A 23,201-nucleotide genomic window follows, 5' to 3' on the forward strand; every position below is an offset into this window, starting at 1 on the left:
TATTCTGAGATCATAGATTTTACAGAACATGCGGGCGGAACACCGGTACACGTGTATTTCAGGTGGGTCTCTAGTTCGAATTTGCTCTTTCTATTTAATGACGGTCACGGAAGTATGAGCAAACCTTCATGGCGCTTGCAGTGAATAATAGCTTTACCGAGTTGAAGCTCCGCTTAAATTCAAAGGGCGCACAGGAACCATGTTTCGTCTATTCGTATATTGTGGTACTTTGAGTGAGTATAATTCTGCAAATGGGTTGTAAATTTTATAGTATTTGCTTCAACCGACAAATGGTACGTCCGATTCTGCAATTAACCACATATGTGCTCTATACTTTTTTTTTATTTTTTTATTTATAATTATAATAATAATTTTTATTTATAAGGTATATTTTTTTATCTGTTTGTGAAACTTCACGGAGATCCTTCTCCATATGTCCTTCGACTAAAAACGCCCTATTTGGAAAGGAATTGGGTGTGTTACTGAGAAATTTCTCCAGCCAAATGTACCTATAACTCAAACAAGGGACTGATTAAGTAGACTAAGGAAGATTATGAAAACTCATCAGTTTTCGTTTGTTACTGGAGCTCAAGATGCTCGCACGAAAGCAAAGCAAAGCAAAACAAACAAAAATACATGCAAATGACGTTTAACTGCTAAATACGATTTGCAACATCTGTAATTTTGGATGATAACAGACGCGGTGAATATTTATTCTAATATTCTTAACAAATTCCAGTTTTAACTTACAAATGAAGGTAAGCCTGAGTACAGCAATCGAGTGTTTAGTAAAGTTATTAACTGTGATACAACCTGCACGAGAAGTCGATGTAATATTACAAAGCAAAGTGATCCAAATACCTCCACATGTTACGTCGCACGTTTAAAGTAAACACATATATGTATGCTCAGAGAACATCGCTGAACTTTAGTTACCTTTTCATACAACCGAACCAATTCAACGTACGGATAATCGGCCTGTCCGTAATGTCGTTTCATTTATAATTCGTCTGCTCAATATTTTTGCCTCGTTATTCATCTGGTGCGGTGTCTCTATTCGATTTTATTGAATCTCGATACTGTCATTGTTTCGCAATTGTAATAACATACATGCACAGCTTCACTTTCCTTCGTTAATGATGCTCTATGCCCATATGTCCATATTCTTACATCTCATTTCTCCTGTTCCTGTTTCATTCCGCACTCTATTAATATAAAATGTAAATACAAGATGTAATAAGTTAATCCTAATATATTTGTATGTATATATTATATAATACGAAAAAATATAAACACGATACACATTTCTGTAACTCGCTCCTTTCCGTGGCTTTAATTATCGTTTTATTTTGAATGCGACTCGATTTTTTGTCAGTATTCCACCCTTGTTTGTTTGTCGTCATTACCACAGCAATAGCATGAATTTCTGTGGATCCGTTCGCAAGTATATCTGCGATCCGGGAAACAGTTGTTTAGCGTATAGATGCACTATTATACTTATTTCAATTGGTAGGCTAAAAAATAACTCGTCAGTCCACGGTCATTTCTGCAAAAAACAGTTTTCTTCTATCTTAGTTGTGGCAGAAACGTTATAAGTAGGTATATAGTAATACTAATAACGTCCAACAAATTCCCGATGGGAAAGTCCGATCACTACGTCCGATCTTATGTACGCTTGCTAAATTTTAGAGATAATGTTTCGTATGCAACTATTTTGTCCATTATTGAATGTTGTTTTTACTTCTTACTCATTAATTCATTTTAAATCAGCCTAGCTGATCGTTCACCTTTTAGCATCTATGCTTCGAATTTGCTTTTTCTCCTTATGTATTCTTCCATTTCCTTGAACTTGATCTTTCGTTTATGATTTTTGTTATTGCAAAACGCAGCTTACAACTATTATATATTTTTAATATTATATGCCGCTATGCAACATAATCGGACCTTTCCCTGCGACTAGCTTGGCTTGGTCACACGTACTATCGAGTACTCATCTCTGTGAGGCAACAATAATTAGAATATTAAATACTATCATTCACGATATATTAAGTATTAATTTGATCAGCATCAAACTTTGATATTGATCAAGTTGTTTTCCTACAGGCAAAGAGGATCCAAACACTCATAGCCCCCAATCAGTCAGACCCACATACAATAACGTCAATCATTCAGCAAGCGTGCACCATTCTGGGGGATAATGAATAACTGTTTCCACGAATGTCAATAGCAATAAAATTTACTTAATTGTCATTTACAATATAATAACGTCTTCTTCGTGTGTCGTGAATTTGTTACTATTTTCATTGTGTTACTAACTCTGGTTAAATGGTTTACTCCGCCCAAAAGTTTTGACTATAGCTAACTATACGACCCTAGATCTATAACTATAGTTAGAGGTCATTGATGAAGGACGTCATCAATAACGTCCGACCGCCTTCGGACAGTTTTTTCTGCGATAGAATGTGTTATATCACTTTGGAGTGAACAACAGTGGCAGCGATAGCGGCTCATCATCTGGAAGTGGCGCTGAAATGCATTTCATAGGATATCGCCTGAACACTCGAACACACATTTATCATCAAAACGTCCATAACTTGTCCGGCACATACTGGCATCGCGTAACTATCTTCTCTTTTCATAAAAAAAGCGCAAGCTGCATCATTTCCTGCAATGAATTATCTTTGTCTTTTATAACATCAATCCATTTGAGCTTTGGCTGTATATGACTTGACTAATGCTGTTCACGGCAAGCTGCAAACTCGCGCTGCGTATTACAAGATGTCGTTTTCTCGCTCCGGCATTGTATCATTTCGCGTCTCTTGCAACCTCCCTAGGTGTCAGAACTATCTATATATTTACCGTCATATGGATATATATGCCGCGTTTGTGTGTGTGTATGTACGGGTGTCTCGTATATATATATATATATATATATATATATATATATATATATATATATATTAGTCATACATTCGTTCAACACATTCATTTCATACTCATAGCCCTATTTCCACATATATATCTCAACAGCTCAACGTTTTTGTCGGCCGCTTTTATTCTACCCATGATTGTTCGAAAGATAAACGGTTATCGGTCCCGGTCTGTTGTATAGTGTGTAGCCCTCTCAAATATTGTAGGACTCTTCATATAAGCATGACGTCATGTCGATACTTCACATAATCGGGATGTGGAGGATCTTGAGATTGACGATCATGATTCTATTCATATTGTCACAATTGTAATAGTACTTCTATAATTATTATTATTATTTCATCCAACGGTGCGACTGACAAGGAGAGAGCCGTGTGTTTCATGGACGTGAAAAAGTTTCTTCTGCTAATGCTGTGGTTACACCAGTAGAGAGCTCTCGTTTCCTCTGTCTGCAAGTACACAAACAGACAGTATTGTAACTACATAAAGGCATCAAAGTGAATGATAAACTCTTTAAGGTCTTTAAGGACTAGCATTCTATGGAAAAGTTTCTGATTAATTACATTGAGATAGTAGTGAACTTCCAATTGCTAATTATGAAACAAGGATGCGAAGTCCCAGCCAACATAAATCGATAAGTTATATAATAGAATTACAGAAGTAAGCACTTGCTGAGGCAAACCACTTCACTTTGCCTGCTTCGATATTCACTGAAACCTACTATCTTTAAGATTGCTCCTTTGTTCAGCGACCAGATGTGCACGAATCGTGTCCACATGTTCACATAACGGAATGTCCGGTGTTCCTGCCAAGCCCTGTACGGCTGCCGAAGGAAGTGGCGGAGGGGGCGCATTAGGTCGTCGGATAGAGCCCCCTGATGATTTAGTGCCTGAAAGGGCCTTACCGTGATATAAAGATAGTATAGAATTTTCAGAGCTTTTATAGCGAGACATAAGCAGATTGTACTATGCCTCGATTATTAGCCTTCGATCTATTTTTTATCGACATTTGTAAGCTGAAATAGCTATATACAGCTTGTTGTTATGTTAGGTAAGGGACTACCTTTCGCCTATCTTGTATGTACTTTCTAGAATCAGCGCAATGCATTCCGTTAAGAAGCTCAATTACGAGCATTGGGTTGATCTTGTGATGAGCAATGCTATCTATGTAGCTATAATCAACCTTCATTCAACATTTGCGGAGAGACAATAATTACGTTTTAGTTGAGGTGTAGCCTGCTTTAGTTGCTGACTGTACATTTGCGGTAGTTGTGGTGGCTGGTGTTGAGGTGGCGTTATTTGTACACCGATCTCAGTTGGTAGGTTTGATGTCGGGGTGTCAGTGACCTGAGGGCGAACCTTCCCAGGCGGTGGAGGGGGGGCTGGTCGAGCAGGCCTAATAACAGCCCGACAATCGACGTTAGATTCGATTGACAGCTTCCCATTGGCAAGCATCTGTATGTTTGCGTACGGTCCGCCGTTTTGTTCGTCATTGATTGCTGTTGTCTGGTGGGATCTGCCTTTAGCCATAATTCTCGGCCCAACCGCGGTTACCGTCTTGGGGATTTGGGTCTTATCGTAGAGGTTTAATAGGGGACCTTGGCGAGCTGCGTGTTTAACAGCAAGCTTGCGACGCCGTAGACGCCACTTAGCCAAAAGATCTTTCTTCGAAAATATTGTCCATGAGACGAAAAACAGGACAAGCGGTGCTAAGAACAGGAAGATGACGCTCAAAATGATCGTTGTCGTATATGACACATCTGTAACAAAGAAAAACAACAAGGCGTATCAATGTATTCTCTATGACACATTAAGCTGAGCTAACAGAGTACTTTTTGCGTCCGAACTTTTATTTTAGACACGAAATGAAATAACAAATGATTATCTTAATACCAACTACTGCTGTTAACAACAGAAAATCAAAGCAAGCTGTATTTTCAGTTGATGCGCCTCGACATACCGTTAGGATTGCTAAGCGGTCCACTGTCAATAGAACCCCCGTTTCCGGGGAAGTTACAGTATGGAGGTGCAAAGCCGTTATCGCAATGGCAGTGTCCCAGATGGTTGCAAGTCCCGTGACCGAAGCAGCCGTACTCACAAGGCGGGGACTCCAACTGGGCGAGTTCGACGCAGCGAGCGTTCAAGCACGCCTGGTTGAAACCACATGCAGCGCCGTTAGCTGCCTGGCCGGGATCCGGATCGGTTGCACCTAGATCCACGACTGCCGAACTATACACGGTCGATACAACGTAAAACCAATCGATTATGATTAGAACTGGGAGGGACTTGACGGACGCTGATAAATGAAGATGTTAGGCGGACGCTTCAAAAGCGAAAGCAAAACCGTGTACCAAAGGTACACGGTTTTGTTTTCGCTTTTTGTTACACGCTTTTTGTTATCCGTGATAGCAAGCAGAATACCGTTGTTTGAATGAGGTGTACACTTCATGGCTAACCAAAGAAAAGTTTCCATTATTTTCGATTTATCAAGTAACTGCTATATTAAGATTGACCCACCGGCAAGTATGAGTATCCTTCCCGATTCTGAGAAAGAATCTCGACACTTTAGCGGCTGATAGCATCCCATATTCGAGTCGCTCGTTTAGATGTGTACAGTGAAGTGTGCCGCACAGCGCGTCTCTGGTGACAACAAGAAAATTCAACTAGAGTTTTTAATGTCAATTTTCGGCGTAGCTCACCATTCAAATATAAGACAATCTATAAACGTAACGGTAGTTTAGTTCCCTATTATGTTTGTTCATTTTTAGCTGTGACGCATACGAACTTAGTCGTGGACTGGGTCGTAGACAGCACGTCTGGAAAAGGACTATACGGTTATAATAACCTAAACGTGCCGATCTTTCTTCTTATCGGACGTAACTTACTTGGATTTACATTTCGCGTAGATATTTCGAATTTTATCATATCCACAGCTTCCGAACTGTGTGCCATTCATATTAGCGTCGAAACAAGAACGGTGTCCGACTCTTCCTGTGGGTCCCCAAAGCTTCTTGCATTGCATCTCGTGGCTCGAACACGAACCCATAAAACAGTATGCCTGCAATGTCACGAAAAGATTAAAATAGACAAGTATAAATTAAAATGTTTAGACTAAAATATAGATATATATATTCACATATATGTACGCAGATTCGTCACAATTCAGCCTCTCTTAAAACAAAAATGGTTTATACACTAACTATTTATAACATTGTAATGTAAGGCCACTATAACATTTATTGTCGCAGCTCCACCCTTCAATCCACTTTGCGTCAAACTGAGTATAACAGTACTACTAACGTTTCCGTCACCGCATTTCACTCCATTGGCCTTGAAGACGTCTGCTGGGCAATCGGGCCGTTTCCCATCGCAGTGCTCGGATAGATCACATTCACCGTTCTCGACCCGGCATTTTAATCCAGGAGGTTTCGGCCTGCAGGTCTCAAGGTCGCAACAGGCACCATGGCCGCAGACCGAACCCTGCGTCAGTTTGCAAGTTCGGGCATCACAGCATCTCGTCATGCACAAGTTTTCCGGCCCACAATCGCAGTCTTCGCCTTCCTCGACAATGCCGTTACCGCACGAGGGGCCAACGATTCTTTTAGGCAGATTGTGCAGACAGTGGTCCATATGCTGTGAGAATGTCACGTTAATGGCTTCAATCGAGCAGGACGACCAGGCCGTTGGCGGTATATTAATATTTGACGCTGGATACATGAGGCAGCGAGACTGGGGGCATTGACACTGCCCCAGATCATCGTGCTCCATACCAAAATTGTGTCCCAGTTCGTGCGCGATGGTCGTAGCCACGACGGCAACAGACTCGTGGTGATCCTTATTCACGCCACCAGAATATCGGAACGTGCAGATTGGACCTTTTAGCGCCTTGCCGACTACATCTTGATCGAACGTCACGTCCCTATGATGAATGAATACATACATGTACATAAACAATAAGCCAATTAAGTAACCGCGAAGAAGTTAATCGTAATGGTATCCAATACTATTCGAAGTATTCAATTGCGAATCTACTATCTTTTATGATCTCTACTCTTTGTCATCATGTAGGCGAGCATGGTTTCTTAAAGAAAACAATAGTGGATTATGGTGGTAAATAAAACGCCGTCTGCATACACACGCAAATTAAAAGGAACGTGGCGCGGTACTAACGTGATTAGTTGAGCATTATCGTTAGGCATACTGCGTGCAAGAACTTCCATTCGATACCGAAGGAAATTATCGAGAGTCTTCTCCGCATTGAGATCGACCTCGATTTCGTCCCGTTGTGACCACACTTTGACACCGACCAGAATTACGAAGATATTAAGTGGCGCGTACAGGGCGTTCACAATATTCGCCACCTGATACACACCGAAAAGAAGACAATACACAGATGAACTCACAGCATTTCTAGATTCACCGTTATAAATGCTCCTGGGCTATGAATGGGCATATAATTCGGGGATAACATAGTCTGAATTTCTCTAAAAAATCTTCAGTTTGAGGTTATAAAGTCTAAAAAAGATGACATAGAATTTGAACCAATTGCAATTTTGTAAAATTACTTCAGTTAAAGTGTCGGCAAACGCTAAGAAATGTTTTTCAATGGATGGCCTCCCCAATCGGTTGAGGCGGTCAAAAACAAAAACACTAACGACATATACTACTTCACTGGATGAGCAGCGAGTATGCGTTTGATGGGGAGAGCTCTGAAGCTTATATCGTGCTACTAAATTAATCTGCAATAAGAACTATGGGCAGATTTATACAATAGTATACAGAAGAGCAAACGTGGACATTAACGCCATAGATATTGTGTGGTTGGCATCTCCTTCTAAGACGTTTTCGAAAACGATTGAGCCGTCATCGTCCGTACGAAATGTCATGAAGATTTTTAGCGTAACGATACGCATGTAACATTTTCCTATCCGAGAGATTACTAAGTTTGATAATCTGACCGAAGGGAGTGAAAAGACCTAAGCTTAAAACAACACAGCAATGTAGGTAGATGAGAAGATCGCCGAAAACAATGTTCCCGCAAAGCTACCCGCCTCAGAAAACAGTTGGTGGCCGGACGCCTTGGCGACTAGGATGCTAATACGTCAAGATAAGCAATCTTATTGCGCTCAAGTCAGTGAAGAAGGACAATATGATGCTTATTTGTACCGTATGCAATGTACGAACTATGCAATTAAATATAAGCGTATAATCAGCTTATGTAAAGTCCTCTCTGTTTCTAACTTTTCATTTGTTCATTTTAAGGGCAGATTGAATATTGTACTGGGACAACCGTCTCCTCAAGTTTATTAGCGGACAAAATCATGTCTACGTTTTGTATAATCTTTGTATGCGGTAAAAAGGTGAAATACGGTAAGAAGGAAAAAAAGAAAAAGCAGCTGCAAATACATTTGGATCTAGAAATGATAAGGTAAGGTTATTTTTTTACATATATAATCAGCGTCCAATTAAAAACTCAGGTAAACGTGATGAAATAGTTCTCATTTTTTAAAGCTGTCCGCGCAGCACTAATGCGAGATATCTTTCAACGGTCTTTGATTCATGGAAATTAAGTTCCTCTTTCTTAAACCTATACCCTGCATTTCGATAAAGACATTCGCGAATATTTTCGAGACAAACAACTTGATATGTAAAGTTGACATGTGGTATTTCGACAATCGCAGCCATCGTAACCTTGCCGGAATCGGATTTTAGCGCGTCCAGTGTTCGCGGTTCGCGCTAATACCTCGTACTATGTACAGCCGGCGCGTTCTATCTCACCATTTAACCATCGCGGCTGTTGGAGGCGCTCAACAACTAAGCGCTAATGTTTAAGTGAGCTTGATTCATTGAGTGTTTTCTTGTGACCTTACGTTTTTTCGCACTGTAAAGCAGAAAAGAACAGACGTCACAAGACGAGTAGAAAACACGGATTAGCGGACTGCTTCATCAAGACAAATGTACACAACGCAAAACTGTTTAAATGTTTCCAGCAGCGTGCGGTCGAGACAACGTTGCTACAACGCCGAGGGAATCCTCCTGCGCTGTCGCCCCGTAAAATCGGTAACGAGAATCAAAAAAGGCCTATTACGAAGCGAGAGAACCGTGTGATCATTTACAAGCTTCAAAAAAAAATATGTTCGCCTTGTATAATATTCTCCAAAGTAGATTAAAAGATCGTAAACTCGCCGCATCAAAAACTTTGCTTCGCTGCTGACTCAAACGGGCAGGGTTCAAAAACAGTAGACCCGTCACGAAGTTTTGCTTGAATACTGAAATAGAACAAGCCTATCTTCATTGGGCAAACCAAGTCAAAAGTTGTACTATTGCATCCGTAGAACCGTAGAAAAAGTTCATTTCTCAGACAAATCTATTTTGAAATTCTTAAAAGAACACTCAGCGTGCTTTCGGACGTGTTGGCGAACGATTTCCCGAAAACTACATCGTGCCGAAAATCCAACATCAAATGAAAAGTTACGATGTTGCCTATGATTGTTTGCGAAAACACTGGCATGATATATGTTTCGCTCGTGGAATATAAAGGTAGCAAAAACATGCTGAGATTATCTAGCCTATTCGTTTTTCAGGTGCTACCGCGGGCTGGCGTTCCATTCTCTAGAGAGAATCGTAAAAAAAAACAGATATTCCAGACTTCAGTGGAAAAATCACTAATGTATGTCAACAAGGTCTCATAGCTGTGCCAGCGAAAAACTGCTTCGGAAGCATGCTCCAAAAAGGGACAGTTTTTAATAATCGTCGTTGCAAAAAGCGGTGCAAAACACTGGTTCTGGCTATATTACATAGTTCGTCAACAATTTGCAAATATTTGCTGATTTCTTTATCGACACGCTAGGTACTAGTGCAAAACAGAATAATGCAAGTTGAAAATCATTCAAAAATGTCTCACTTCACTGCTGCACGATCGGCCTTGAAAATTGAGACTATCTGACAAAGTTACTTGGTTTGACTGCATACCGACCATGTAATTATGACCGATGTAATATTTATGGCGGATATTGTGCCAACGTTGTTTTAGCGGATAGGTTGACAAGTCGGACTTACTTGTTTACTTCGCTCAAATAGTTTCTTTTCGTCCCTTTCAAATTTGACGAACTGCTTATAGTCGTGAACCATAACCATCTCGACGAATCGCGACCGTCCGTTGGCGCCTGAAGGGCCTTTTTTTAGCGTTGTTAATGCTGCAATTCCTCGTTTGCGTCTATTTTTTTTGTCCGAGGTTTTACCTCCGAGAGGAAAACGTACCGACTTTATCGTTCCACTGAATCCTAAAAATTTACCGAATTCAATTCAAACGTTGTTCCGGTTTCTTAGAAGATATGTAAATGAGAAAAACAGAATTAACAGCAAATATCACTACGTATAAAAGGAGTGTAGCTCGCATCACTTCGTGTGAGCCCAGGCCCAAATGGTGAGATGACGATGACACACATATTGGTACGAACGAACGGGGCCATTTGAAATAACAGAATAATGCTTCAAAAAGTCTATTTTTATATATATTTTTTAATTTTGTTTTCTTTTTTGTCATTCATTCTTCGTCATTCGTTCTCTTTTTAAAAGTTACGTAATTTTCAATTTACGTATCGTGTGACGCCATTAAAATTGGCAGTCCCCACTTTGCGATCCTACTGTCCCAACGATTCTCGCTTAGGCACTTAATGACAGTTTCTGGCTCCATTTTTTGTCAAATATAAAAATATATTATAGCTCTTACTTCAATGGACCTCATCGCCGCCGGCATCTGAAATCAAGGTAACACTATAGGAACAAGCAAAGCTAGACAACAGATAGTTTCTTATCTTACCGCATTTAAAGTGCGTGGGAATTTCGAGACTACCTCCTTTTAATATGAGAGAATGTGTTCCGTTCGAGTGAAGATGATACACTTCGTCGTTATCCCAAATAATGCCCCTGAAATAGCAGATACAATATCTTAGATTTCAATAGGAAATACGTCATCACATTTAGAACTTGTTTTTATTTAGAATAGCATTTCTACAGTATTCTTTAGTAGGTGCGGGAGCATCATACGTCTATAGGTGTGGCGCCAAGATGGACCGTAAAGCGCAGTAATTGTTATCTAGATTTGATTAATTGCTTAACTATATAGCAGTGATAGCAACTTATGTAAGACACCTAGAGATACTTATAGTAATCATATATATGGTTAGAGCTTGGTAGACAGGTTTAATCGCTGGTCATTACGGATTTAAGATATTTAATGTCTTTTGACAACAGCTACTATAGGGTCAGAAAGAAAATAAATTGCTGTCCCCTTTATACTTACTTACTTTATACTTTTAAAGCCTAAACTGAGGTAGCAAAACACAACAAAAATATATTATATGCATTCGCTACGCAATACATGTGCATAAATCGAGCCATTTAATATTTATCTATCGCTATGTGGATATTTTTAAGGCCAATCTCTAGTCATTCTTATGTCGTTCCAACTTTAGGTTCAGTGGCCTGATTTTAGGACATCACTGTCTGTGGAAGATCTTAGATGCCCTAAACAGTTTTTCACGAATGAATGCTTTGAATCTCAGGAATCAACTCATTTTGCGTTGCTAACGAACGACTACCTTAGCATAAATAAATCTACGACAGTTCACAATGCTTTACCCAAATGGCTCGTTTAGGACAAGGCCAAGTGCAGGTGTACGTCTGAAGCAATTTCGACTATGAAAAACTATCTCGAAGTGAGTAAATAGAAGCTTCTCCGATGTGCGGCTGTCAGAGATACAAAAAAGGTCGCGGGGCAACGGGGATAACGAACAGGCAGCATCCGAACAAAACTCGTCTAACATAAAAAAAATCCTAGAAAATCATCTCTTTTCATGCTGTGTTGGCAGCAAAGCCGTTTGAAAAGACCATTCGTTAGATCGGCCATCTTGGGAGGAACCGCAAGTCGTACTTTTAACGCTGAAATAATATAGTGCGCACAGATTAGCATGGATTACCACTGATCAGCATGAAATTTCAAGCATATATATATATATATATATATATATATATATATATATATATATATATATATACATTTCATACTGATTATCTAATGTTTACAAAAGAGAGTTTAGACCAAATAACAGTATATCGTTTACTTTAATTATATATATATATATATATAAAATTAAAGTAAAGTTTTGTAAACATTAGATAATCAGTATGAAATATACTTGTTGCTATTCATATAACAATCATGTGGCTTTTAGTAACGCATTGCGTAGAACTGCTCTTTGACCGTTCGTTTACCTGTAACCGCGTATTTTCCGCAGGAAAACCAAGATTCTTCTGTGTTGCTGCTTCAGGTACGCGGTTAATGGACCTTTCCCCAATTTCTGAAATCAGCCTTGCTAAAGACTAAAAAGAAAACTTGCAACGAAAAGGAATGGCTTTACAGCCAGCTAATTCTAGAGTGGAATGGGTATCTAGGAGCGCCTAAGTGGCGTGAAGCAACAGATATATGCTTTAATGCAGGACCTTTGATAAATTGATGAAAAAGCAGTCTTAATCCATAGTATTCAGGTCCTATCGAATGCTCCGATTAATCCTACGGCACAACATCATGTCAACGTATCATTTTTCCTTTGCATGTGTCCGTGAAACCGTCAATTTAATTGTAACGGTATGGGGCTTCAGAAAAGCTTTTTACTGGGGAAGACTACAAGGAAGTAATTTCGCTGCTGCAAAATCGAAGAGGTTCACTTATGTGCCTGACGCGAAATGTCAGTGGCCTTAATTCACAGTTTTGTTTTGCTATGTCACTGCATAAAAGCCTTATTTGACCCAACGGTGTTCCGAAAAGTTACATTTAACTTTTACTCTTGCAATGTAAAATCTTATGCATAGGCAGTTTTGAGAATTAACTTGATGCTATTAGATATATATTTCTTAGAAGACTGGCCCGCGTCGTAACTTCTGTTTCGTCGCAATAATCGCATCTTGTTAGCAAGTAAGTTCTTTTCCCGTTCTGCTATCTTCGCTTTCTAACTTTCGAGTCTTAATCATAAATTCCTGACCCGTCGACTGACAATAACAGAAGCAACAGCAAGAGACGATGTCCATCTTTGTCAAATTAAGGAGAAGCTTTTCTTAAACTTATCAAAATTGTTCAAATGGATGAAAGTTCATCTTGCCAGATTCGAAGCTGAGACAGAATCGTCGGCTAACTGCATATCCAAATGAAAATAGTTCCCGCTTACAATAAGTCCGCTTTAATGTCTAACCGTACTCAGGCTTGATCTGGGTGTATGAAAAACTGGACATACGTTGTACGCGTTTGATGTGACTGGCGCGCATTGGAAATATTTAAAATATTCATTACGTCATATGTTTGCCTTAGTATATATTTATGCGCACTGATATATGTTGATTGAGAGCATTTGTCCGAGAAGACTTGTATCTAAATTGCGCTTGAAAATCAGCTGTATTCAACATCTAGTCAACACATACCAAATGCCAATGGCGACTGAATGAACAGCCTTTTACCTATTCAAGCTGGTCAGTACAAACGCGCTTACGTATGCACACAGATTGGCGGCATATCTATCTATACATATCTCTTCATTTCGATGGCGTACGTAGCGTATATTCGTCAGAGCACAACATGTCGTTTCTATGACGTATAAATAAACGTTCGATGGAAATACCCAAAAATTAACGTTGACTTAACTTGTCGTTGTTGGCGTGAACAGTAGACACTCTTTCGTTGGCGGAACATCCCATCCAAAGGAATTTGGCGCTAGGTATATCGAATCTGGATCTAATTGTTTGTTGGCCAATAAATAGGCAGCTTCTCGTCCTACTTTTCCTTCTGGTGTTGAATTATATTATCGATATGTATGTAAGTTGTAGCTAACTAATGGGACACTTTTTACCAGAGTCGAATAAGAGTACGCTCTCGTAGTCGCCCAGGCATCATCATTATTGTTATTGTTGCGATTGTTATTGGTATTGTCATCAACGAAATACTCCGAGTGAGAGATGTAGATCAGACGACAAAGGTAACTGGAGCATAAAGAAAGCAAAACTGGCCACAATGGCTGGTAACTATCACGATAAATTTTTTTATAGAAAGATTTTTAGCCTATTTTATATGGTGGCAAAGTGTTTGATTTTAAAATATCTGATCAGATTAGATGAAATCAATAGACCTTTAATCCAAGCAATAAAGAGACGCGCTCTGATTGTTAATTAACTATTGTTGATAAAGTAGTGAACGTTTCCATAAGGAAAGTTCCATACCCATAGATCTTAACAGGAGTAAATAGATGACTATATAAAGTGTTTGACTAAAATTACCACTTTTACTATAATAGATGATGTTCTGCTAACTCACTTATAGTCTTATAATGATTTTGCTTACGTGTGATCGTTAGCCAATTATTCTTACGAAGGCTAACTTTAGACAAGCCTTGATAACAATTATTAAATGCCAGTTAATTCGTTTTATTAACAATAAGTTTTAATATGTAGTAAAGAGATCAATATTATTTCACTAATGGTAGCTAGAGGTGTATATGACACATAAACTCACTTGACGGTTTTCCATTAGGTATAATCAACTGTAATTTATACAAAGAAACGTGCAATTTATAGGTTAAGCTGTTTTTCTCTTATTATTGTTTAGAAAAATTAATTCATTCCCTTCATCTATTTTCATGCATTTATTTAGGTAAATGTTATGGCAAAGCACAAGCGGCAAAAAGCACTGAGAGGTCAATAGAATAATTCTCTTTTATCATTTCGAAAAATACTTCTATTTCATTATTTCGAAATTGGCGCGGTTCAAAGAACCCAATCGCTCCACAGAGACTTATCAGGTGAAATAACAAACCCCGCAGAGCGATTTTTTCCATAAGCTGCTACAATAATGCTGGATTCTAACTTTAAGCTTCTTCAGCGTGGATTGGTACAGCCTTGAAGTGAACTACAAGTTTCTACCAACGAACAATGTTTTAATCCAAAGTTACCAATAGCAGTCTTACCCGAGCTGAGGACAAGTACTGAGTGCAGTACGGGAATCCTTCGAATCTATTAGGTGACCTTGCCAATGGCAACCTTCAGAACCCTGAAAACACGCACGGAAAAGAGCCATCACATTGACCAACACACATCAAAAGCATTTAAATCGCAGTACGATAAGTAACAAAAAAGGCTGGAATGACCTGGACCATTTTATTGTTCCGGAACGAAGAATTTATTCAAGCCGTAACGAAACCAAAAAGATAATCTCTGACTTAAAAATAATAAGCAAATAATACGAAATATCGCGTTTTCGATTACAGATTAATAATCTCAATCGTCTAAACATAGTAGCTCCAGCTATTAATTCATTTCGTTGGGTGTTTAGTTTGTAGGATAATATTTACTCTAGTTTGTTCTTTGGAAAACTGTATTCATAGGTGTGCACGTATAGTTATTTGGTTAAAAAATAAGCGAGCATCTATTCTATAAGAAAACGGAACGTCCATTGGGTGGTTCTGATTTTTTTAAACTAAAAAGTGTATTTGCAGATACGGACGCATCTGAAAAAGAGTCTGTCCTAGCACCAGACGTGGTCCAAGTAAATGAGAAACACCTATTTGTCGACTAAGCGCTTCAAATTATTCGCTTAGCATATAGAATTCAACGGTATGAATAATCTTCAGTGGCCTACACATATAAACGTCGTCAACATACAAAATTAGAAATGTCAGAAAATATATTCAGGAGCACCGTTTATGGAAGCAGGTTGTGATCCTATTCACGGCCTTCTATTTCATTACGTCGGACCATAAGTTCCCACGTTTTTCCCTAAATGGAAAACATTACACTTTTCATTTCTTTATCCATAAGCTATCATATTATGCATTCACTATAATTGTTCACAACTTTCTTCAATTTCTCTACCAAATACTGTATGCCGTTTTGCCAGAAAGTAGCGGGTCTCGTCTCAAAAAAGTTGTGAGTTGCTGATCCGGGTCAGCAGTAATTAGGTAATTTTCCAATGAATAGAAACGATGGAAATCCGTTCGAGAATGATAGAGGGTGCTGAAAAATTTCTTGTTCCAAGTCCATAAGGACAGCTTTGACGATTTTTGTGTTATTATAATCTGATTTCCTCTGCCGGATTCTTCCCTTCAAATAACTTAATTGACTCGATGCGACTGGGCCAAGTAAACGTGTCAACTAGCTGTATTGTTCATGGAAAACGACGGCTAATGAATCATATCCTTGTAGTCCCATGGAATTTTTTTTTTAGATGACCGAACCCTGGGCCTTGCTTATTTTTCTGAAGCCACCTGTTCTCTTTTTTTTTCTCTCTTTCTGGTTCATTTGGTATACAAACACTGCCTTTCGTCATCGGCGCCAACTCTGGATAAAAATGTGCATTGCGACCACGCAACGCTAGATATCGGACGAGATGATGAGATGCAACGTTAAGCCATAAATTCTTGTTGGGTTCATGAGGTGTTCAGACTCGAATTTCTATACAAAGCCCAAAGCTCTACCCCGGCATCTCGTTTTTCCGGTCTGTTCTCGAGTTGTTTGTGGCCCAAGGATGCCTTCAATTAGTCGTCACCAAACTCACGCGCTCAGCCAGAGCGAGGACCCTTCCATGCACCGAACACCTTAGCGAACTACCCTTGAGCAGTGCTCTTAAGTAGCGCCATTATCATACACAGGGCAAATGTTTCGGGCTGTTTCGCTAGCCTTTTGGTCTTAACAAAATGCGAAGGGTGTTAGACTTACATCACTTACTTTTGTCCACCCGGAACACCAATTTTTGAGCAGTTTTTTCGAGTTGAAATTGCACTCACAACACCAGAATACCAATACAGCACGTTAAATCAGGAAAACATTTTCGAACAGTATATCGGGAGGGAGGCTCTTGGAAAGGACGGGAACTTTTCAAGCAATCTAATTAAAATGGAGTTAATGTCAGAAAGCCTACCTACAATTAAAACATGGCATATAATTTTTCTACGTTGGTACATCTGAGTGTGTATTTTCCCTTAAGAGTAATAACATTTAGCCCACGTAATATATTTTATGTATAATTGTAGGGATGTGTACATGAGATACTGCGCTGGGTTCGCATCACATTATGCTGACCTACGACTATACATAGTTTTCTGTCCCAGTAAACTTCTCTATGGCACTGAATTAGTCACTAGACAAAGCTAATGACTCCTAATCGCCTGTGTGTAAAAATGAAAATGGCCTAAAGGGAACAAACAAACAAAGTGAACAACTGGTCAAGATCTCTTTTTTTTTTAGCTGATTTCCAGGACAAAAATGGCGTTGTAAGCGACAGCCAATTCCCGAGGCTTCTGACGCATTTCCTATCAACGCCAGCGAATGGACGTGTGCTGACTGGTTAAGACTTTCTTTTTATTTTTCAATGTATGCGTTCCTACAAAAATTGTTGTGATGATGTTACTGCACGAATATATATATATATATATATATATATATATATATATATATATATATATATATATATATATAGCATAAGTCAAATGCAAGAACAGAACATAAAAAATCGTACGTCAATATTCCTCAGGTAACAAATGTTTAGTATGCTGGAATGCGGTACTATGGACTATTATATAGCAATAATAAAACACGCCAGCACTTCAATACTTACTGTTTTCTTTATTGATTGGATTCTAGCTAAAGGTTTATTTGTTGTTGATTTTTGCACGTGTTGTGTGCCTCTATCAGGCGTTAGGAGACGGCAGCTAGGCCAATACAATGCTCTACGTTACAGAAGCTCCTGTACGATCTCCATCTTTTAGATCCATCTGGATCTACATAAGTTCACAGGCAGTGTAGCGCATGCGACCTTGGCCTATTTTGATACGTGGTCTCTTAGCCTCTTCTCGCGTTAGTACCGTCTAGCAACTTCATAGCGCCAGACAGCTCAATTCGAGGTATCCTTCGGTCGACCTGAGTAGCACTTTTTTGCCATATGACGTGACAAACTACAGCAACATCTACTACAGGTATTCTTCATCTAACTCATAAATTGTTAGGCGATAACGAACTGGAAGAAAGAACATTAATTTCCAATGCTGCATTCATACATCTATCTTGCCTGACTCCATTACGTAGCTATTATGGTATGGTAGTTTGTAATAAACCCCCTACAATATACTCACTTTTTATTACCGCATAGCTTGACTTCTATGATCGCTTCTAGGCTTCCAGTTTAACAGCAGAAAATTCTTACCAATACATTGGATAACTTATCTGTCTCGCCTGCTATTACTAAGATGACATGTTTAGGCTTATTGTTTGCTTAATCCTTAAAATTAATTGAGAGTTTGTAACAGCAATAGTTTGTATGGTAGAATACGAAAAAACCTTACAAATCAAGACAAAAATTTGAACAGTTTTGAGATATAGCGAAACAAGGAAGTCAACGGAACAAGAGCTCGTGTTGTGCCAGTAAATTCAAGCAAATGGTAAGTAGCACGATTTTCCTCTGCTTGATATTAACTTGTACTGCATATAAGAAAGTTATGTATATATGAAAAGATGGCACCGACTTGAGGTCTCGTAACCTCGTTCAGACCGGTAACGCTATTGCGGGCAGGTTAAATATACCATTAGCTGCGGTTTCAGGTACCACTTTGAATAAATCTCGAACACGCAACTAACATTATATAATTTCACCCTGACGCAGTCCTCTACACACGCACGTTTATAGCCGTTTTCTCTTAACTTTAGTTTTTCCATCTCCTGTTTGCATCTCTGTTCGTTCAGGAATCGTTTTTGGGAAAAGAACACGCACGATTTCCAACTTTACCACTGATGTTCCACGGCTTTCTGCGTGGCTGCGTGCTAAGTTTGCGTAGGAAAGCAAAGGGTAGTTTTTCCAGAAAATCCTAAACACTGACTGCGGTTGAATGTACGTGCAAGATCTAGCAGACACCGTTTATTAACGTATGCAGTAATAGGCCAGCGCAGGGATTTGTGGTTTCACGCTTTATAATACTTTTACAATGACATTTTTTTTGACAGATAGATCGATTTCGTTTAACGCTTACATTACGCCTAGATAGTCTACCACATGTATATCGGTGACCTTTCACCGTGTCGACGCGACCAACAAGTAAATTCGGCGTTTCACCAATTCATTACGTAACTCAAGGGCTGCAAAGCTTTGGTGACTCTAATTATCTAACATGATAGAATCCATATTATATATGAATATATTTTTTTTGTTATATACGCAATTTTAGAGTGTGGTGCTCTGTATGCGATGAATGATCAATAATTACTCCCGCCAACGACACATTAATACTACATAATTTATGCGAATAAGGAAGATAGTTTTTCAAAATCTAATATGTTCTTTCTATACCTCATACAATCCTATAACAATGTGTTTAAACGTTATTATGTGTATGTAAATGCCTTATCATAGCTAGCTGATTTTATTAGCCAACCGGGTAGACGACTTTTCGGTTCCCCTGCGTTTCGAATGCCTGATATTACCCAAAAACTCAACATGGCCACCATCGTTGCTAACAATAATAGTGTAAAAGGTCTTTGTTTTTTCCTATCCGGTAACAGCCACCGGATCCCCTCCAACTATCTGATTTACTTCTTCTAGACGACCACGTACACCAAAGCAAAGATTGAAGCAGTTTCGCTCGTCATGTTCTCTATTTTTCCTTTTCTTTTTGTCCCACTCTTGATCAGTGGTGTGATCGGATTACGGTGGGTCGGGGGACTAGCTAAGCTGTTCCATGGTACTCTAACACGACTTTCATCCCCTTTTTCTGGCTTTGGAAGCAGTAGCGGCACTCATCCGTGTTCCCAGACACGCTAAAGGGATTTGTGCCACTAAGTGCAATAAGGCCTTAATAAAACGAGACAACGAGGAGGAACAGACGAGTACTGACATGCAGGTTAGGCTATCACACGGGCTGGTTACCACGAATAGTAAACTCTCATGAAGAAGAATTCGCACTTCTTGAAGATGCCGTCCGTAGCTGTGACCCTGGATTACGACACTTCTTACGCCAAGTACATACTCATGATTTTCGTATGATTTGCGTGTTCTGCGACGAAAATTTGGTGACGCGGGGTCATTGGAAGCAGCTGAGAGCGTCAGAGAGTGGTAGTTTGAGAGAAGAGGTTGCATTAGTGAGAAATGAATTAAGGCATTGTGAGACTCATCTGTGATAGGTGGCTGTCCTTTTTCCTAGTTCCTTTTCCCAGGCTCTTTGCAGGTAAATCACCATTTGCGTCGCTTAGCCAGAGAATATCCAGACATATCCTAGCTTCGGAGTAAGATCAAATCGTCGGGCCGCCATAGTTCGTTGTCCCTCGCGTCCACTTAATGGTGTCAGAGTAATTTACGCCTCTTAATAGCATTGCCATTTGGTGTCCACGTTTCTTCCGAAGCTCCCGTTTCAACGGGAGAGAAAGTTGGGCGTCTATGCTTTGCGTCACAGAGCTTCTCCATTATCGCGTTTTCGAAGTTAGAAGGAAATGAAAGCGAGCTTGAACTCGTGGAGATTTGCCTAAAAAAGGGTGGTGATATGAAAGGTGAATCATTAAAGATGGAGCGCATTACCGAGGAGAAAGTGCGCCGTGTACTTCCACGATGCGGTAGATCGCTATTAGTGCGTACGGTCTACTGACCCAGAAGTTCATAGAAAGCAAAGGGGCGAAGAGAGAAAAACGAGAAACTTAGTGAGGCGAAATACGTATATTATTGAAGTGCTAATCAATGAAGTTCTTAAAAGGTAGCCCCCTGCAAGTAAAGCAGAGGGTTAGCACTAATTAGTACTTGATAGGTTTTTCCGTTTTGAACGAAGCACGACTGATAAAACATTACAGTTGCGATACTACATATTGCGTGATTTGCTTTTTTAAGAGCATTCGCAGTATCACGTGGAAATGTTATCACTAGCTGTACTGTATAATATTATAAATGATAAAATGACTGGTAATTTTTTTCATTTTGTACATGTTTAATGTATAAGCCAAGAACTTTTCATTCATAGTTTGATTATTCCCTCTTTAGCTGCTAATATAACTTATCAGTGCAACCGCACTGTTTGATCGTTCATTTAAGTAGCATCTAGACAGTATTTGTTTATCTCAATTCACTCCGCCTCCCATTGTCTCTTTCACCTTTCCACAAAGATCATAGCTACATACTTCTAGATAAGCAGAGCCTTTCCAAGTCCGATCCTGAAAATTTGGCCTCTTCTTCACGTAGTAGTAATGACACAAAGACAATACTATCGAACAGTAGCGCCGTTTTTACCTGAAAAGGGGCTACTCTGACGACGAGAGGGTGCATATTGAATATGCCGTTAGGTCGGTGTCGCTGGTACCTTTGCCTCTCGACCTAACTGTACCCAGTGTTTGTCCGTTCACACAGGCATAACCATCGTTGCCTATCCTTAGCCCGCCATAATAGGCCGTCCAATATACGTACCATACTAACATCATGGACCTGCCGAAGCCAATATTCGTTAGTTCGGTTATTTCTGCCTCCTCTTCGTTTTTGTTCCCTGTAGAATTCCCTTTATCGCATGAAAGAGGCGGAACCAAACGGTAAAAGGGACCGTCACTTCAATTGGCCTGCAGTAGACACAGAAGCCGCTCCGTCTGTTCTTCTTTTTCCACCGAATGGGTCCCCGTCGGTCCAACGACACGAGCCCAGCTAAGCCACCGTTCGAGCGACACCAATTGACTTCACGCAGACTGCACGGCAGTCCTGCACACAGTGTCTAGACCGATGAAAAGAACTTAGGCCGAGGCTTAGGTCTGTCGACGCTAGGCGTGGCCTGTAAGAGAGCAGAAGCGCCACCGTGGAACAGCTTTAGAGAAACTTCAGACGACAAACTCCGTAGGCAGACGGCAACGTTCGACGAAGAAAGAAGCCCTCTCGCATAGATAACAACCGAAGATAGAGAAAAATCAGCCTAACCGAAGCAACCTTTCTGTAGGCTGTGCCATATTGGCGGTAACAGATTTTTTCCCCATTTCCACTACCCTTCCAGCACTTACGTGGTATCTATAGATATACATACGCACAGAGGCTTAGTACTATTTCTAACGGCTAGTGGAACTGTAAGGTAGGGATTGCTTCGAAAAAAGAAAAAGGTTGGCTAACGCCGGAGGCTTGACGAAAGGGTGATATAGCATTTACTGTATAACGTTGTTCGTATTGCAAACGAAGTGTAGTCGTCGGTTTTTTTTTTCTCATAACAAACGGCGTACTTCGTTGGAAGAAGCACTGAGTCCAATCTGAACTCAATTTTACTTTCCGCCCATCAAATGAATTTCTCTTTTGTTTTTTTTGACTATACTAACTTATGTTGCCTATTCGTTGGAACAGGGTGGCTTCCTTAGTTCGCAAGCACCAAATCACTAACTCGAAGTGCGTTCCAGTTTAAACCAACAAATCTAACACTAAGATTCACGCAGTTAGTAATTAAATTCGGGGCAATCCTAAAGACAATCGTGTCCTTAAGCATTATCTCTAGCAGTACCGCTAATGTTTGATAAAACATTAGCGGTGTGACCCCAGCGAAGAGTTTGATCCGCCGTCCACCCTGAACACTTTCAGTTTGTAACTGATAATAAGTATGTTACGTATAACTGGGATCTGCTACCGTAAAGCTGATTTACTTTTACTATATTACAACTTTTCAAGTCATATTTCAGAACCTATAGAAGCGGTTATGACATCATTGAAATCAACGTCATTTAATAATATAGATTCGGCGCTGCATTTAGGTTCCCTGGCTCGAAGCAAGGACATTCAACTGTTGTTACATCTAAACAAGCCATAACAGTCGCATGGTGTTTAACAGAAGCATAACAATAGTAAAGGCTACAAATGGCTACGAGGTTATTATTATGCTTTTCGGTCGTGAAAAAACAAGGTCGAATGTCCCATCAATTGTCATCGTATGTACCTCGTTTGCCTCACTTCCTTATTATGTCGGCTATCCCTCATAACCTTTAGCGATCCTTTTTGTACAATTTCAAGTAAATCAGAATGAAGTACCAAGAGATTCGGTTCTGTTTTCAAAAGCACTGCTTTGCCCCAGGAGATCCACAGCACTTTGATCAAGTACTATATTCATATAGCAGCAGATTAACAAACGAAAACAGACAATTTCCGTGTCTGAGTATCCGATAGGGATATATGCGTTTTTTGCTTTCGCTTTTCGTAATTCGAACGTTCAGGTCCGATATATGTGAAAAGAAAACCCAGCCTGAGCA

General features: G+C 39.7%; 1 protein-coding gene across 15 annotated transcripts in view; it reads right to left on the minus strand.

Annotated features, from left to right (window-relative positions):
* Window positions 1-677: 677 nt before the first annotated feature.
* Window positions 678-23,201, minus strand: part of Meltrin (disintegrin and metalloproteinase domain-containing protein meltrin) — a 77,802-nt gene continuing 55,278 nt past the window's right edge. For 11 of the 15 annotated variants that reach the window (XM_022806474.2, XM_022806472.2, XM_022806470.2 and 8 more), the window contains 11 exons: window positions 14,942-15,024; window positions 10,753-10,859; window positions 9,990-10,213; window positions 7,101-7,291; window positions 6,231-6,849; window positions 5,816-5,988; window positions 5,448-5,570; window positions 4,891-5,159; window positions 4,148-4,690; window positions 3,653-3,820; window positions 678-3,380 (listed from right to left, as the gene is read on the minus strand). In XM_022806474.2, the coding sequence (XP_022662209.1) occupies window positions 3,349-3,380; window positions 3,653-3,820; window positions 4,148-4,690; window positions 4,891-5,159; window positions 5,448-5,570; window positions 5,816-5,988; window positions 6,231-6,849; window positions 7,101-7,291; window positions 9,990-10,213; window positions 10,753-10,859; window positions 14,942-15,024 (2,532 nt within the window). In that variant the 3' untranslated portion in view covers window positions 678-3,348. Of the gene's footprint in view, window positions 3,381-3,652; window positions 3,831-4,147; window positions 4,691-4,890; window positions 5,160-5,447; window positions 5,571-5,815; window positions 5,989-6,230; window positions 6,850-7,100; window positions 7,292-9,989; window positions 10,214-10,752; window positions 10,860-12,206; window positions 12,293-14,490; window positions 14,519-14,941; window positions 15,025-23,201 lie in introns of those variants that run through there. The other 4 variants (XM_022806484.2, XM_022806483.2, XM_022806471.2 and 1 more) reach the window with 4 other exon arrangements.

The sequence above is a fragment of the Varroa destructor genome, unplaced genomic scaffold, assembly GCF_002443255.2.
Source record: "Varroa destructor unplaced genomic scaffold, Vdes_3.0 BEIS01000005.1, whole genome shotgun sequence".
Taxonomy (NCBI): Eukaryota; Metazoa; Arthropoda; class Arachnida; order Mesostigmata; family Varroidae; genus Varroa; species Varroa destructor.